The 18,320-nt window shown below is 40.5% G+C and overlaps 1 protein-coding gene across 6 annotated transcripts; it reads right to left on the reverse strand.

Moving 5' to 3' along the window:
- Window positions 1-274: 274 nt before the first annotated feature.
- LOC117596113 (microfibril-associated glycoprotein 4-like) lies at window positions 275-15,191 on the reverse strand. Of its 6 annotated transcripts, none has more exons than XM_053230157.1 (6): window positions 15,111-15,191; window positions 14,942-15,019; window positions 14,531-14,758; window positions 3,772-3,868; window positions 1,103-1,270; window positions 275-972 (listed from the first exon to the last, which is right to left on the reverse strand). In XM_053230157.1, the coding sequence occupies exons 2-6, from the start codon at window positions 14,945-14,947 to the stop codon at window positions 710-712; spliced, it is 762 nt and encodes a 253-aa protein (XP_053086132.1). In that variant the 5' UTR covers window positions 14,948-15,019; window positions 15,111-15,191; the 3' UTR covers window positions 275-709. The 6 variants fall into 6 exon arrangements, with proteins under 6 accessions (XP_053086132.1, XP_053086133.1, XP_053086136.1 ...); XM_053230158.1 differs by lacking the exons at window positions 1,103-1,270; window positions 3,772-3,868 and adding exons at window positions 13,253-13,420; window positions 14,207-14,303; XM_053230161.1 differs by lacking the exons at window positions 14,531-14,758; window positions 14,942-15,019; window positions 15,111-15,191 and adding exons at window positions 10,981-11,202; window positions 11,382-11,463; window positions 11,625-11,698.
- Between the last annotated feature and the right edge of the window lie 3,129 nt (window positions 15,192-18,320).

The raw sequence follows: 18,320 nt of genomic DNA on the forward strand, positions 1-18,320 counted from the left end.
AATCAACTTTAAGCAACTCCTCTATGTTGTAATTAGCAGCATTGATCTGTAATAATGATGGAGTCACTTTTACTGTTGTCATGGCGACAGTTTCTATCATCTGAAACTTCTGCAGTAACTAGAAACCCCAACTCCAACTGTCCCTATCTGGGCCGGTTCTTGTCCCTGTTTGGGCCTGCTGTTTGGAAGAACAGCTTAATTTCATTTCACTGTTTGACTACTATTTAAAATTTCATATTTACATGTTTGAAGACAAATAATGGACACCAGAATGTTTAAGATCTTGTGTTTTATTTTTAAATGCGAAACAAAAGTTGATTGAAACCCATTTCTTGTCTCAATACAGGAAAAGAGGCCGGGATCAAGAAATGTTACATTTTGTAATTGTGGATCAGTTTTTTTAAAATCTAGACATAAAAAATATTTTTTTATTGAAGTAATTTCTTTTCTGTGGTTGTGGCTCAATTGCCATTCTGTTGGATATCTAGTGCACTACAGATTATGCTACACCCTATGTAGTGAGCATATGAACTCAATGTGGATGTGCTGCAGGGCCTCCTCTTTGGTGTGTGTTATTGTCTTCTGTCTCTGGGACGCGTGTGTGTGTGTGTGTGTGTGTGTGAGAGAGAGAGAGAGAGAGAGAGAGAGAAAAACCACCATCACCACCACCATCATCAACAACAAGAATGTTATAAAGAGAAATTCATCACTATGCTACAGACACAGGTCTGATCTTCATGGCGATGAATTTCAGACCATTATCATAGCCTTTCCAATGGTACCACACATTTCCGATGGCAAAAATAGTGCCGTCCTTTCCCCACAGGTATATCCCGTTAGGGTTCGCATGGTGGCACTGATTGTACCAAAAAGCCCCGAGGTAGGATTTAGCACAGTTTCCCCCTCCATACGAGTCCTGGTCTTTATCAAAGGTGGAGAATTTCTGTCCGTTGTTTGTAGCCAGAGAATCACCTGCAGATAACACAAGCTGTCACTACAGACTCTCTCTGTATTATATATACATTATTTGCCTTGTCAATGCACTTCAGTGTTCATCTCCTTGGTGCCTGTAGTTATCTCTACATCTCTCACTCTCACTTACCTGCACCTCCATTGATGAAACCACTAATGTGGAGTTTGTAGCCGTCAGCTTCAGAATCTATAGAGAAAGAAGAATATCGAGCATAAACCGACACCCCGGCGAAGTCCTGCAGGTCCACTTTCAGCTCGTATTTCTTCTTACGTGTGAGCTGGTAGATGTGTTCTAATCCTGGGGGTAAAAGGAATATCATATGCTGAAAGATACTTACGAAAAGTCAGGTTCAACTGCAAAATTATATGTAATACAGTGGCCATTTGTAGTACACAAACGTTTACAGAAAGAAAGAAAGAAAGAAGAAAAAGAAAATGACAAAAAGAAAGTGTGAAATGAGTGCCAAAGAATTGCAATAAAGTGTGAAAGTGCAAAAACCAACCATGCAAAAGAAAGAAAGAAAGACTGGGTAGATTAAATGCCCCATTTCCCAAAGTAAGAACTCAGTAAAGTGTGTTACTCAGTGTGGCCGCATGGGGGAGCTTAAATATTTGATATTTTCAATATAAAACAATATTCAATATACAATAAAAAAATAACTTGGTGTTTTGCGACTCAAACTTAATTAGCCTGTTAGGGTTATGACTTGTTCACAGTCATCATTAGGAAAGGCCAGGTGATGCAAATTTCAAAGCTTTATAAATACCCAGACTCCTCTAACCTTGTCCCAACAATCAGCAGCCATGGGTTCCTCTAAGCAGTTGCCTAGCACTCTGAAAATGAAAGTGATTGACGCCCACAAAGCTGGAGAAGGCTATAAGAAGATAGCAAAGCGTTTTCAGGTACCGATTTCCTCAGTTTGGAATGTAATTAAGAAATGGCAGTTCACAGGAACAGTGGAGGTCAAGATAAGGTCTGGAAGACCAAGAAAAATATCTGAGAGAACTGCTCGTAGGATTGCTAGAAAAGCAAGTCAGAACCCCCATTTGACTGGAGAAGACCTCCAGGAAGATTAGGCAGTCTCTGGAGTTGTGGTACACTGTTCAACTGTTCAGCGACATCCGCACAAATATGGCCTTCATAGAAGAGTTATCAGAAGAAAACCTCTCCTGCATCCTCACCACAAAATTCAGCGTCTGAGTTTTGCAAAAGAACATTTACACAAGCCTGATGCATTTTGGAAAAAAGTCCTGTGGACCGATGAGGTTAAAATAGAACTCTTTCGCCACAATGAGCAAAGATATGTTTGGAGAACAAAGAGCACAGAATTTCATGAAAAGAACACCAGTCCAACTGTTAAGCATGGGGGTGGATTGATCATGCTTTGGGGTTGTATTGCAGCCAGTGGCACGGGGAACATTTCACGGGTAGAGGGAAGAATGGATTCAATTAAATTCCAACAAATTCTGGAAGAAAACATAACACCATCTGTAAAAAGTTGAAAAGAGGTTGGCTTCTACAAATGGATAATGATCCTAAACACACCTTAAAATCCACGACGGACTACCTCAAGAGGCGCAAGCTGAAGGTTTTGCCATGGCCCTCACAGTCTCCTGACCTAAACATCATTGAAAATCTGTGGATAGACCTCAAAAGAGCAGTGCGTGCAAGACGGCCCAGGAATCTCACAGAACTGGAAGACTGTTGTAAGGAAGAATGGGTGAAAATCCCTCAAACAAGAACTGAAAGTCTCTTGGCTGGGTACAAAAAGCGTTTACAAGCTGTGATACTTGCCAAAGCGGGTGCTACTGTTACGATCACCATCTGGAGTGCCCATGAACTCTACTAGAGGGCACTCCACCCCGGACTCTTGCCATTGTTTTCTGGACTCCATTTCCCATGTGTTCCTTGCCCCACATGTCATCTGACCATGTGCTACCCTTGTTTGTGTGTCATGTTCTGAAGGTTCCTTGGTTTCATGTGTCATGTTCTCATTGGTTGGTTTTGTCATGTGTTCTCCTTGTCCTGTATAAAAGTTCACTTAACAGAAATTTTGACCAGTGGTGCCCAAACTTTCGCATGCCACTGTGTGTGTGTGTGTGTGTAGGTGTGTGTGTGTGTGTGTGTGTGTGTTTATATATATATATATATATATATATATATATATATATATATATATATATATATATATATATATATATATATATAATCACATTGATAGTGCTAAAAAGATCATATAAAATAACAGCATTTATATGAAATAGGGAGAGTTTCATTGACTGTTAAAAGTAGGTATCAGAAACAGGCAAAACTAGGCACAGACCTCTTTAATCAAGCGTGTGGGTCGACTGCAGAGGTCATGATCAAATCATTTACACTGTATTTAACAAAACTTCACTTAAACACTGTCAAAAAGCAGTAGATTATTGCTCTGCCTGGCACCTGTTCATTTACCTGTCCATGAGCTTCTGTTGAAGAGGTGACTCTTTACCTGAGTCAATAACTTAAAGGTGTTTTTTAACTGGCATTTATACCTAATTTCTAACAGGCTAATATTTTTGTTTCTAAAAACAAAATTTAGAAAATATGGCATGTTATATTATAAATAACTATCCTAAATGCTCTAGTTAGAACTCATAGCATATTTGAGTGGATCTGTAATACATTTATTACTGGGGTTTATTCTTTTTTTTCTGATTTTATTTTCATCTACTTTAATCAAATTTGTGAATGTAGTAGTTCTATCTTTCATATTGGTACCTAATAACCAGTAAGTGATCTGTGCTGTAGTTTCTCACCTAGCCAGTATTCTCCATACTTGTTTCCAAACCCTTTCTTGTAGTGTTCCCATGGTCTGTAGAAATTCACAGTGCCGTCCATTCTCCTCTGAAACACCTGGTGTGAAGGTAACATTCAACCTTTTAGCTGAATCACAGTCGTTGGTCTGATCACACAAAACAACTTCTCTGGATGACATTTAATTTAAATGAAAATAATGTTCAAAATATTAAATAAAAAATAAGTGCAACAGTATAATTCCTGTAAAGGAGACACACATCTAAACATACCGTCCACTTCCCGTCTTCTATTTGGCTTTCCCCAGATCTCATGTCACAGTACACCTGTACAGGTGTGTCTGCTGTAGGGTAGATGGTGTACACACCACTGAGCGTTTGTCCGTTAGCGTAGACATCAGAGCAGTCAGTCGGAAACAGATGTTGAGAAATAACCCTGCTCCCAACCAGCAGGGGGAGAACACACAACACTGAAAGCACTGAACACACCATGCCCTGGATAAAGATAAATAAAAACAATGACTTTTAAAATAAAAATAAAACATGTTGTGAAGTTACCTTTATAAAAAGCCATAAGATTGAAAAATTGTCAAGCACAGCAAATTGAATGAGATGAAATTTAAAAAATAAAATGCAAGACCTAATCAAAATACAGTAATTACACACTGACTTACAATCATTTTAGTCTCCTTTAACTTTTTCAAGAAAACGATGCCTCGATTCTAAAGCAGAGATTGTGGGTTTGACCCTAGACACCTGTAAATTAAACAGCATTTTTGAGAAAACATCATTTTTTTAACTCACACTTTCTCAATTATATTTGTTTTATTTTAAGTTCATATTCTTGTTCCCAAAGCTGCACAGTTCAAAAGAAAGTCTTTGTAACATGTAAATTAAAGATACGAACAGAACATACCTTAGGTGCTTCTCTCTAATCTCTTCTCATCTCTTTTGCAGATGTTCATCCTCCCATACTTTTAAACCCTGCTGAACTCCCAAACCCCTCCCAATTACGTCATATGTGTGTGTGTCAAAATGGAAATTCCACTCATTGGGTCCATCACCTTATGGACCTGGTGGTGGATTTGTTCAAACCTTAGTTTTTAATCAACTTTACACATACAGGTATTTTGTGTTGCCTATTATTACAGTATAATAATATAATATATGGTTATTATTGTACCTTAAACACAAACTAGGAAATATGAACATAACATCAGTTTACCTATGGCGCGATACAAAAGTGTGGACTACCAGAATCTGTAAACGTATGAAACACTTGTGCAATATTTACTCTACAACAGTCGTTGCAGGATTGTGAAACAGAATTACGGATGACGGACTGTGCTCTGGAACTTGGCTGTAAATATCCTGACCACTAAAACTGTATCAAGGTGTTATACTAGATATTAGATTTATTAATGTTTATTTATTGCAGTTTTCACAGTTAAAAAAATTCATCCTTTCATTTATCTTTCGCTTTTGTGGTGACAACAGGCTGAAAAGGTCAGTCCAGTCTTCCCTATTTCCAACCACAGCTTCTAGCTCTTCCTGGTTGATCCCCAGACATTCCCAAGCCGACTGTGAGATATAATCTCTCCAGCAGGTCCTGGGTCTGCCCTGGGGTCTCCATCAAGTGGGATGGCTATAATACAGCTCTAAGAAGCTGATCAAGGGCCATCCTTGTATGGTACCCAAACCACCGCAACTAGTTCCTCTTAATTTGAACGAGCAGCAGCTCCACTCCGAGGCTCTCCCGGATTGCTCAGCTCCTCACCCTGATTGGAGAGCAAGCCCAGAAACCCTGCAGAGGAACCTCACAATAAAGATCTACTTGACTTATCAACACATTTCCCAAATTTCCTCTTTTAAAGTACATCCATCTATATATCTATCTACATCTATCTATCTACATTTCCATTGCCTTGTATGCACGACTGTAGGTGAAGATAGGGATGTAGATTGACCAGTAAACAAAAAGCTTCATCTACAAACTGAATTCCTGCTTCATTACTACAGACCGGTACAGCTGCTGCTGACCTGATCCATTTGTCAGTCAGACAGATAGGATATACCTTGATGGATTTCAACTTAATACCAAGATTGTAGACACAGCTCTTACTCTGCAAATGCAGAGACTAGATCACATGAAGTATTGACCCAGATACGCTGTACTCCTGCAGTAGCTTCCATAACAAATGTTGAGGCACATAATCATAGGCTTCCTCCAAATCCACAACACACATGTTGACTAGATTACTCATATGATACAATCACAAAGGATTCAGTACAAAAACTTTTTAGATTCCAAACATTAGTTTTCCAGCACAAAATGAAACGTTACAGAAAAATGTCTGTATGTCAGTAAAGAAAGCAGCAGATTCCATAAGAGACACTTTTCAGATAAAAACATAATGAAGGCTGCTGGGTTTCGCTGCAGAAATAAGAAGCGAGTCGACAGTCAAAGTCTCCAGAAGAACTGTGGCTGCTTCTGCAAGATGCTCAGTAACACTTCCAGCTCATTTCCTTATAAAACTGCACACACTGCACCTCAGATACTGCTTTATTTATTTAAAGTGAAGGATCGTCACATTAAATATTGACTTTGTTTCATTTATTACTGTTTACTGCTCTTTATAGTATTTTTTTAAATGTAGAAACATTTAATTTCATTATTTTTGAAGGCATCTTTGCTCTACAGCATTTCTTTACATGTACCTAAGACTTCTGCACAGAACTGTGTGTAGTGTTATGTACACTGCTAATTGTATATGATTATGATTAATTACGTTACTAGTTATCTGGCTGTTCATACATTCTTGTATTTTATGTTCTTTGTGATGTAGTATCTTTTCACAAAGCCTCAGTTTGCTAGCAGATAGTTAAATGTCTCCGTGTCAAAGAGCACGTAGACAGTCATGACTGTCTGGTAAGAGCCTTCCTCCTTACAGAGCCGTTTGGAACACACCCAAGGCCAAGTTTTAGCTGAGCTGTGTCAGAGCGGTGAAGCCTTTCCTCTTATTTCACAATCATCTGTGTTACATTAGTCAGTGCAGGTCATGCCATGTCAGCAGCAGTGGAAACACGGGTTCTGATAAAATGTACTGTTCACACACTATAGTGAATATATAGTATACACGCAGCGGCCGGATTATCAGGTCCACGTCCCACTCAGGTCATCTAAGGAAAGTGGGCAGATATTATAAGGGCGACTGACTGACCAATACACCCATATGTGTGATGATCATCAGTGACCAGCCTCATGTGCTCTTGTGACTGAATGACCATTATAACAGCAAAGCAGGAACTACTCGATATTAACGCCCTTGGTTTTAGACATGGGATATTCAGTACTCAGGTGTCCACATACTTTTGGCCATATAGTGTATCAAATCTGATTGGTCAGAAGGTGTTGATTAATTTTCTATAACAGCAGCTCTGACAGTAGTGCAGCTGCAAATCAAAAAGGTTTGATTAATGCCTAACAAACTCAAGGCCTGCAGGTCAAACACAGCCCACTGCAGCGTTTCAATCCACTTATATAAATTACAAAAAAACAAAAACCTTCTACACAAAATTTCTATCAAGAAATCAGATCACTGTACATATGGACTCACATCTGAACAACACTCTCAGATCTCAACACTGAAGTGCTAATTAAAATCTTCAGACCTGTACCTAAACACCATTCATAAACACCTGACACAAAATCCCAAAATGTATTCCTCGATGTAGAGACCTATAAATGTGTCGAAAAAAGAAACGTTGATGGAGCGCAAAGAGAGACAGGAGACTAAGGACATGTATGAGTTCTTACATCTCTTTCTTAAGCTTGTACACACCTGTCCAGTTTCAGTGAACCTGTGCTCACTGTAGCCTCAGCAGCTATAGAAATACTCAAACCAGCTCGCCTGGCACCAGAGATCACATTTAAAGTCCCCGAGATCACATTTTCCCCCATTCGGATGTTAGACTTGGACATTAACTGAAGCTCTTGACCGGCATCTGCATGATTTTAAGCACTATGCACTGCTTGGCATTCATAATTGGCATGAATGAGCAGGCGTTCCTAATAAAGTGATTAGTGAGTGTATCTGTATACATATACAGGCAGGTCCAGAAGTATTTGGACAGTAACACAATTATTGTAATTTTGCCTCTGTACACCACCACAGTGGATTTGAAATGAATCAGTCAAGATGTGTTTGAAGTGTAGACTTTCAGTTTTAACTCAAGGGGTTTAACAAAAAATATTGCATTAACTGTTTAGGAATTACAGCCTCCATTTTCACAGGCTCAAAAGTAATTGGACAAACTAACAATCATAAATATTGGGATTATTTTTAATACTTGGATGCAAATCCTTTGCAGTCAATAACTGCCTGAAGTCTCATGGACATCATCAAATGCTGAGTTTCCTCTCTTCAGACACTTTGCCAGGCCTTTACTGCAGCTGCCTTCAGTTGCTGCTTGTTTGTGGGTCTTTTTGCCTTCAGTTTTGTCTTCAGTAAGTGAAAAGCAGCTCAGTTGGGTTGAGGTCATCGGACATTTAAGAACATTCCATTTCTTTGCTTTAGGAAGCTCTTGGGTTGCTTTCGCGGTATGTTTTGGGTCATTATCCATCTGTACTATGAAGCACTATGAAAACTATCAGTTTTGCAGCTGAGTCTGAGCAGAAAGTATCTCTACATACTTCAGAATTCATCCTGCTACTTCTATCAGCAGTCACATCATCAATAAACACCAATGACCCAGTTCCACTGGCAGCCATACATGCCCATGCTATAACAGATGATGTGGTATGCTTTAGATCATGGGCTCTCCCTTTCCTTCTACATACTCTTCTCTTCCCGTCATTCTGGTACAAGTATGTAAACAGAAACAACAACAACAACAACAATGAAAAAGTTAACATTTATATGGCCCTGCAAAACTGTCACTAACATTAAGGAGAAAAGAGGCCATTATAACATGAGATTAGGTGACTAATCACGACAGCCTTTCTTGTTTGTTCCAAACAGTCAAAAAAAACAACAGCACTGTAATCACCATGTACAGATATTAATTAACAGCATGTCTGACTCTACGTGGTTGGTAAAGCAAGTTTCGAAAGCCACGTGGTGATACAGAGGTTTTGTCTCAAACATCCCCTTTCTCTGCACTTAAAAGTTACTTTCCCTCATTTTCAGTGATAGCAAATTCAGTAAACTGGTGAACTGAATAAATATAAATACATAACTGAACAGCAGCTGAAATGGCCAGCAGCTGAAATGGCCAACTCCAAACATTTACTTAATAAATCCAAGCAGAAAGAACCCTGACTGTTCTTGAGTTTAAAACGGTTAAGAGTGTTAATCTTTTCATCACTTAGAGCATTGAAAAAGAGGAACAAGCAGCCAGATGTTTGAGATAATACGAAGTGTCACAACGGCCAGATAATGCCAACGCATGCACAGTCAGGAATTAAGCAAACAGACAGAGTGCCTTTGGTATATATTTTGTTTCTATGCTGTATAATTCCCATTGCTGCAGCTCCAAAACAGGATCTTGAAGGTCAAGTCAGCGTTCCTGAGTTAACACAGGATCAGTCTTTGAGGCTGGAACTGATTCATAGCATAACATAACTGGCTCCAAATCACCGGAAGGCAGGGTTAACACGGGCAAATTCATACTGTAAATCAAGCCAAGGTCAAAACCAGAAATGCAAGAATGGAATAGCTAAACAAAACTGTGAAAAAAACACAGCTGTGAAAACATTCAATACTTTGAAAATGATACAGACAAACAAGCAGACTAATGGGCTGGACCATGAAGAAAACCAGTAAGAAACATGAAAAAAAAGAAGATAAAGCAAGAGGTTGAAACTGGAGCATTCTGCCAGCTGAACAAAGGATCTCAGACATGAAGACTGTCACAAACATCTTGAAGAAACAGGGCCTACGACTGACACAGGGGAAGGAACAGGGCCTATGATCGACACAGGGGGAAGGAACAGGGCCTGCGATCGACACAGGGGGAAGGAACAGGGCCTGCGATCGACACAGGGGGAAGGAACAGGGCCTGAGACTGACACAGGGGGAAGGAACACGGCCTGCGATCAACACAGGGGAAGGAACAGGGCCTGAGACTGACACAGGGGGAAGGAACAGGGCCTGAGACCGACACAGGGGGAAGGAACAGGGCCTGAGACCGACACAGGGGGAAGGAACAGTGCCTGCGATCGACACAGGGGAAGGAACAGGGCCTGAGACCGACACAGGGGGAAGGAACAGGGCCTGAGACCGACACAGGGGAAGGAACAGGGCCTCAGAAAGACACAGGGGAAGGAACAGGGCCTGAGACCGACACAGGGGAAGGAACAGGGCCTGAGACTGACACAGGGGGAAGGAACAGGGCCTCAGACCGACACAGAGGAAGGAACAGGGCCCGAGACCAACACAGGGGGAAGGAACATGGCCTGAGACCGACACAGGGGAAGGAACAGGGCCTGAGACCGACACAGGGGAAGGAACAGGGCCTCAGAAAGACACAGGGGAAGGAACAGGGCCTCAGAAAGACACAGGGGGAAGGAACAGGGCCTCAGACCGACACAGGGGAAGGAACAGGGCCTCAGAAAGACACAGGGGGATGGAACAGGGCCTGAGACCGACACAGGGGAAGGAACAGGGCCTCAGAAAGACACAGGGGGATGGAACAGGGCCTGAGACCGACACAGGGGAAGGAACAGGGCCTCAGAAAGACACAGGGGAAGGAACAGGGCCTCAGACCGACACAGGGGGAAGGAATAGGGCCTGCGATCGACACAGGGGAAAGGAACAGGGCCCGAGACCGACACAGGGGGAAGGAACAGGGCCCTAGACCTACACAGGGGGAAGGAACAGGGCCCGAGACCGACACAGGGGGAAGGAACAGGGCCCGAGAACGACACAGGAGGAAGGAATAGGACCTGCGATCGACACAGGGGGAAGGAACAGCGCCCGAGACCGACACAGGGGGAAGGAACAGGGCCTGCGATCGACACAGGGGGAAGGAACAGCGCCTGAGACCGACACAGGGGGAAGGAACAGGGCCTGAGACTGACACAGGGGGAAGGAACAGGGCCTGAGACCGACACAAGGGAAGGAACAAGGAAATACAGAGCAGATTTTCATACTGTGAAAACTGAGGGACTACGGTATAATTCCTGTGAAGGAGACACACATTCTAACATACCGTCCACTTCCCATCTTCTGTTTGGCTTTCCCCGCATCCCATGTCACAGTACACCTGTACAGGTGTGTCTGCTGTAGGGTAGATGGTGTACACACCACTGAGCTTTTGTCCGTTAGCGTAGACATCAGAGCAGTCAGTCGGAAACAGATCTTGAGAAATAGGAGTGCTCCCAACCAGCAGGGGGAGAACACACAACACTGAAAGCACTGAAAACACCATGCCCTGGAAAAAGATAAATAAAAACAATGACTTTTAAAATAAAAATAAAACATGTTGTGAAGTTACCTTTATAAAAAGCCATAAAATTGAAAAATTTTCAAAAACAGCAAATTGAATGAGATAAAATTTAAAAAATAAAATGCAAGAACTAATCAAAATACAGTAATTACACACTGACTTACAATCATTTTAGTCTCCTTTAACTTTTTCAAGAAAACGATGCCTCGATTCTAAAGCAGAGATTGTGGGTTTGACCCTAGACACCTGTAAATTAAACAGCAATTTTGAGAAAACATCATTTTTTAACTCACACTTTCTCAGTTATATTTATGTTTTATTTTAAGTTCATATTCTTGTTCCCAAAGCTGCACAGCTCAAAAGAAAGTCTTTGTAACATGTAAATTAAAGATACGAACAGAACATACCTAAGGTGCTTCTCTCTAATCTCTTCTCATCTCTTTTGCAGATGTTCATCCTCCCATACTTTTAAACCCTGCTGAACTCCCAAACCCCTCCCAATTACATCATATGTGTGTGTGTCAAAATGGAAATTCCACTCATTGGGTCCATCACCTTATGGACCTGGTGGTGGATTTGTTCAAACCTTAATTTTTTATGAATTTTACACGTACAGGTATTTTGTGTTGCCTATTATTACAGTATAATGACATAATATAAGGTTATTATTGTACCTTAAACACAAGTAAGAGTAACTGATGGCGTAATGAGTGCCGTCCTTTCCCCACAGGTATATCCCGTTAGGATTAGAACTGTGACAGGTACTGTACCAAAAACCTCCGAGGAAGCATTTAGCACAGTTCTCAGGATACGAGTCCTGGTCTTTATCAAAGGTGGAGAAATTCTGTCCATTGTTTGTCGCCATGGAATCACCTGCAGATAACACAAGCTGTCACTACAGACTCTGTAATGTACATTGTTTCTGAAAACCGTTAATGTATATCAGCATGTGTCATCAGCAATGAAGGTTTAACATGAAGGTAAACCTGTCACAGGGTTGCTACCCATCTGGTTTTCAAGCTTTGCAAAGTTTTCCTGGATGGAGGAATGGAAACCTAGCACTACAATCTCCACTTCCCTCCTACCACTGACAATTTTATGTCAGTTGTTTCATTTATGGTCATCTGTGGATTTGTTAAAGCAATGGCATACATATAGTCTTAGGCTATATGTAGATTCCAAACATTAGTTTTCCAGCACAAAATGAAATGTTACAGAAAAATGTTTGTATGTCAGTAAAGAAAGCAGCAGATTCCATAAGAGACACTTTTCAGATAAAAACATAATGAAGGCTGCTGGGTTTCGCTGCAGAAATAAGAAGCGAGACGACAGTCAAAGTCTCCAGAAGAACTGTGGCTGCTTCTGCAAGATGCTCAGTAACACTTACAGCTCATTTCCTTATAAAACTGCACACACTGCCCCTGAGATACTGTTTTTTTTTTTTTAAGTGAAGGATGGTCACACCAAATATTGATTTTGTTTCATTTATTACTGTTTACTGCACTTTATAGTATATTTTTAAATGTAGAAACATTTAATTTCATTATTTTTGAAGGCATCTTTGCTCTACAGCATTTCTTCACACAGTAGTGTGTGTGTGTATATATATATATTTATATTCTTTTACGCTTATACAATTTTTTTTCTTTATATTTAATATTTTTCTATATTTTCTTATTTTATATCAGCACAGTTGTATAAAGCATTTCACTGCGAGTCGTACTGTGTATGGTTATACATGGGACAAAATTTGAATTTGAATTTGAGAATTTATTTAAATAAAAAAAAATATTTGATTTTATCCATTTCAGGTTTAAAGGGATTTATTTTTGTAGTCACTATAGTCACTATTATTTATTTTTCACTATTGCCATTTTGTAGTCACTATTAAAAAAGTATTGAAAAGTAAAAATGTCTTTAAGCGTTGTTATTTGATGTTTCTGTCATATTGCTGCCCCTGACCAGAACACAGCGTTGGTCCAAGTCATTCTCTTTGAGGTCCTTAATTATTTCTATATCTTTTGCTCTCTCTCACCTGCACCTCCATTGATGAAGCTGCTAACACTGAGTTTGTAGCCATCAGCTTCAGGTTCCACAGAGAAAGAAGTGTATCGAGCGTAAACTGACACTCCCTCAAAGTCCTGCAGGTCCATTTTCAGCTCGTATTTCCTCTTATGTGTGAGCTGGTAGAGATTCTCCAATCCTTGAGGTGAACGGGAGAAAAAAATGATAAAAGATATTTATTTTAAAAAATGCAAGACTGTCCAAGACAATAACCATTTGCAGTACATTCTAGATGTACAATGGATGAGTGCTAGCTTTTTAAAAGAAAGAAAGGAAGAAAGGAAGAGGGAAAGGATGAAAGAAGGGGAAGGAAAAGACTATATATAAAATGAATCAAAGTGCATTAGTCAGAATGGTCACATGGTGGCAGCACTGCACATTTGGCATTTGGCATTTTCTGTATAAAATTAAATTACCTCGGTGTTTTTATGTCTGATGTTAACTAGTAAATTAGAGATTAGTAAACTCAAAAATATTTTTGTGGTTTCTTGGTAACATGACAAGCTGCATGTTTTAACTTCAAAAGAGAGAATAAAGAGAGGCTAGTAAGGGAACGACTGTTTATAGCTGCTATAACGTAAGTGAGAACAGGAACTAACTTGTTTCGCCGACGTTCCACAACAATAAATGTAACTATAAACTGATACAAAAAAATTCTTTGGCAATTTGCTGTGGTATAAGAAGAATAAAGCACTTCAGGATGTGCTGTTATAGGAACATAATCAAGTGGTAACATTTATTCTGCTTTGCTTCAGGCCGCATCATAACACGTCTATTTTTCTATATCATCATGTGCCAAAGTATTTTATTCCTTACTTACAGTTTGTCCTGATTTCAGGACAGGATCAAATTTCTGAATGTAGTAGTTCTGTCCATCATATCATTACTTAATAGCCAGTAAGTGATCTGTGCTGTAGTTTCTCACCTAGCCAGTATTCTCCATACTTGTTCCCAAACCCTTTCTTGTAGAGTCCCCATGGTCTGTAGAAATTCACAGTGCCGTCCATTCTTCTCTGAAACACCTGGTGTGAAGGTAACATTCAACCCTTTAGGGGAAGCACTAGTACCTATGTCAAGTTGGTCTGATGATTTATCACAGAAAACAACTGCTCTGGACTACATTTAATTTAAATGAAATTGACATTTGAAATTTGAAATAAAAAAAAGAAATACAGAGCAGATTTTCATACTGTGAAAACTGAGGGACTACGGTATAATTCCTGTGAAGGAGACACACATTCTAACATACCGTCCACTTCCCGTCTTCTGTTTGGCTTTCCCCACATCCCATGTCACAGTACACCTGTACAGGTGTGTCTGCTGTAGGGTAGATGGTGTACACGCCACTGAGTGTTTGTCCGTTAGCGTAGACATCAGAGCAGTCAGTCGGAAACAGGTCTTGAGAAATAGGAGTACTCCCAACCAGCAGGGGGAGCAGGAGAGTCCAGAACACTGAGAACGCTGGAAACACCTTGTCCTGGAAAAAGACGCAAAAATATAGATAAAGCACAATTATATTCATTCTGAAGACATAAAACATGCTGTGAGGTTCCTTTATAAAGGGAAAGACAGATAATTTAGAAAATGGGAAACAAGCAAACCAAATGAGATTAACTTAATAACAGCGAATCTTTATATAGTAATTAGGCCATGTACTTACAGTCATTTTAGTCGCCTCCAGCTGTTCGTGAACACACTTCAATTCAAATGCAGATGTTCAGGATTGGGCCGTGGACAGCTGTAAATTAAACAATGAATTTAAAGAATTTTTTTTGACTTTCACTTTGTCCTTTATGTTTTAAAGTTCATATTCCTGTTCCCATACCCACCTTCAAAACTAACACAGTTCAACAGAAAGTATTTGTAAATTAAAGGTACAACACACACAAGGTGCTTCTTATGATCTCTTTTCAGATGTTCATACTCCCACACTTTTAAACCCTGCTGTACTCTGAAACTTCCCCTCACTCCATTGTAACAGTCTTGGTCTGTCACAGTATTTCCTCTTGTCTATGTAAAGTTACTACCTGTCACTAGGGGGAGTATGGTGCTGGGGGCTTTAGTATAACAGCTTGTAATTACAGATGTAATGATAGAAGAAGTCAGATTGTTTGGTGCTAGCAGCATGGTTCATGGTGTCCTGGTGCTACTCTTGGAGTCCCGACTGAGAATTTAAAGGATTTTCTGCTCGGTTAATAGGGACTCTTTAGTCTTTGCTATCGCTACCCAAGGAGGGTTATTTACCAGAGAAGGTTTAACCTCAGGACTTTATACTCCTATCCTGTTTGGGATGTTTCTTTGGTTGGTGCTCTAGAACTAATGGATGATTGTACCCTTGGTTTTTGATGGATTGTGATGGACTAACCTTATCTACAACTGCTCCACGCATTTCATCATTTTTTACCTTTATTCATCTACAACATCAAGGATTTACAATCTACGTGGACTAATCAGATAAGACATTTTTGATTTTTTTTTTTTATGTGCAAGGGTATTGAATATGTTTTTCACATCTGATTTTTGTGGGTTTATGTGGGAATGCATACCTTGTGTTTATATTGTATATGACTTGTTTATGGAATTATATGTTCCTCTTTTTGCATTTATCATTTGTCTTGTTGAGTGTTTGAATTTGCACAGATTCTATTTATAACTTCACCGGTGGTTCCCTCCCTTATATTAATTTATGTGACAGGTAGTTTGAGGTTTAAAATTCCAGGCGATTTGTCACATAGTGGCGCCCAAACAGGGACCGGTTTTTTTTTTTTTTGTGTGTGTTTAGTGTATGTTTCAGACCCTTCGGTATGGCAAGTGAGGATGCTTTGGGAGGGGATGGATTTGGTCCCGAACTGAATTTCTCATCTGAGACATTTACTGCTCGAAGAGATCCATTTGGTGAGATGATCCAGACATTCAGTAGTTTATATATTGATTCAGGAGAAGAGGAGGAAAAGGGTTTGGACGATGTACAGGAAAACTTTCCACCACCACCGCCACCAGCACTTGAATTTGAAAGTCAGCCCAGCCCAGTTATACCCATACTGACAACAACTTCAGGAGAGGGGCTATCGGCACGACTAACGGCACTTGAAAGCCACTGGAAAGAGAGCAACCAGAGGTTAAGAGAGTGTGTTTCTCAAGAGATGTTGGAGGCCAAGGTTCAAGCCTTGAGAGACGAAATGAACTATTTTTTTGAGTGACAGAGAGACAGAATGAAGAAGCAGCTGGAAATGGCAATAAAGGACCTAGGACAGTCTGTGATAGACTGTTTGAAATGACAAGATGCCCAAATGAAACAAAAATTCAAATCCATTAATGTGTGTTTAAATAATACCACACAGGATATGCCCAGTTGTTCCACTCCATATTCAGCAGCTGCTCAATGTCAAACTTATAATGTACCGAATGTACCTTCAGTGTATCCAGACAGTCATACGTCTTTGCAGTACAATCCCCCAGTAAAAATTGAGTTTCCTAGCTTTTGTGACTTTGCAGTTCGACCTCTCAGTGATGCTGAAATTATGGCTGCTTTGACTGCTGTGTTCAAAAGCACCGCTAAAGACTGGTGGCTGGCAGGACGTCAACATGTGAGGAATTGGAAACGGTTCCAAGAAGTCTTCTTGCGGTCTTTCTTAAGTGAGGACTATGAAGACGTAGCTACTAGAAGACTACAGGAAAGGAAACAGGGGGTGAAGGAAAGTATCCGAGACTTTGCTTACCAGTATCGAGCGCTGTGTATGAAATGGAAAGGTGAGATGAGTGAGAGAGACATTGTCCAGGCTATTCTAAGAAACTGTAACCCCCATCTAGCCAGCTTGTTAAGAGGGACGGTGATAGATGTTGGGGAATTAGTAAGGATTGGCACACAAATTGAAAGGGATTTTGAAGAGTCTAAGAGATACTGGAGTCAAGTTAATGCAGCTGACCAAAAGAAGAAAGTTCAGTCTGCCCATTTTCTCCAAGTAAGACCTTCCCATACTAATGCAAGTATTATCCAACCCTTTCATGATTTAGTTTTAACTGGGGTCAAGACCATCGCCATCCCCATTGTCTTACAAGATCGATACTGTTCAGCAATGGTAGACACTGGTAGTACACTTTCCCTCGTTCAAGTCAAGTCAAGTCAAGTGGAGTTTATTGTCATTTCAGCCATATACAAGTACACAGTGACACGAAACAACGTTTCTCCAGGACCAAGGTGCCACATAAGACAACACAGAACAACACAGAACTACGGGGACTACATAATTTACATAAATTAAACGTAAAGTGCACAAGTGCAAACATGTGCAGACAGCACAAGACAGAACAGACAGTGCATAACTACGACGCCGACCAGTACACAGTCCTGTTGAAAGTGATAAAGTGACAGTAGTGCAAATATTACAGCTGAGGTAGTGTAAACAGTGTAAACATAGAAGTAGCAGCAATAATAAGACGTGCAAAACATGTGCAATGCATGTGCATAGAGGATGTTCCGTTGTGTGTATATATATATGTATGTATGTATGTATGCGTGAGTTCCTTTGGACCAGTTCAGTTGTGCGTGTGTATATATGTGTGTGAGTGTATATGTATGTGTGTATGTGTGTGTGTGTGTGTTCCTTCAGTCCAGTTCTAGGTATTTAGGAGTCTGATGGCATGAGGGAAGAAACTGTTGCACAGTCTGGTTGTGAGGGCCCGAATGCTTCGGTACTGTTTACCAGACAGCAGGAGTGTGAAGAGTGTGTGTGAGGGGTGTGTGGGGTCATCCACAATGCTGGTGGCTTTGCGGATGCAGCGTGAGGTGTAAATGTCTGTGATGGAGGGAAGAGAGACCCCGATGATCTTCGCAGCTGTCCTCACTATCCGCTGCAGGGTCTTGCGATCTGAAACAGTGCAATTCCCAAACCGGGCAGTGATGCAGCTGCTCAGGATGCTCTCGATAGTCCCTCTGTAGAACATGGTGAGGATGGAGGGTGGAAGATGTTATTTCCTCAGCCTTCGCAGAAAGTACAGGCGCTGCTGGGCTTTCTTTGTTATGGAGCTGGTGTTGAGCG

This window comes from Pangasianodon hypophthalmus, chromosome 26 (genome assembly GCF_027358585.1).
Source record: "Pangasianodon hypophthalmus isolate fPanHyp1 chromosome 26, fPanHyp1.pri, whole genome shotgun sequence".
In the NCBI taxonomy this organism is placed as follows: domain Eukaryota; kingdom Metazoa; phylum Chordata; class Actinopteri; order Siluriformes; family Pangasiidae; genus Pangasianodon; species Pangasianodon hypophthalmus.

What these genes read in the sequence shown, in the direction of transcription:
- LOC117596113 (XM_053230156.1), bottom strand. An exon ending in AGTGGACGGTATGTTTAGAT is followed by an intron (nt 3,869 to 4,029) that starts GTGTGTCTCCTT and finishes CCTTCACACCAG; the next exon opens with GTGTTTCAGAGGAGAATGGA. An exon ending in GTATGGAGAATACTGGCTAG is followed by an intron (nt 1,271 to 3,771) that starts GTGAGAAACTAC and finishes TTTTACCCCCAG; the next exon opens with GATTAGAACACATCTACCAG.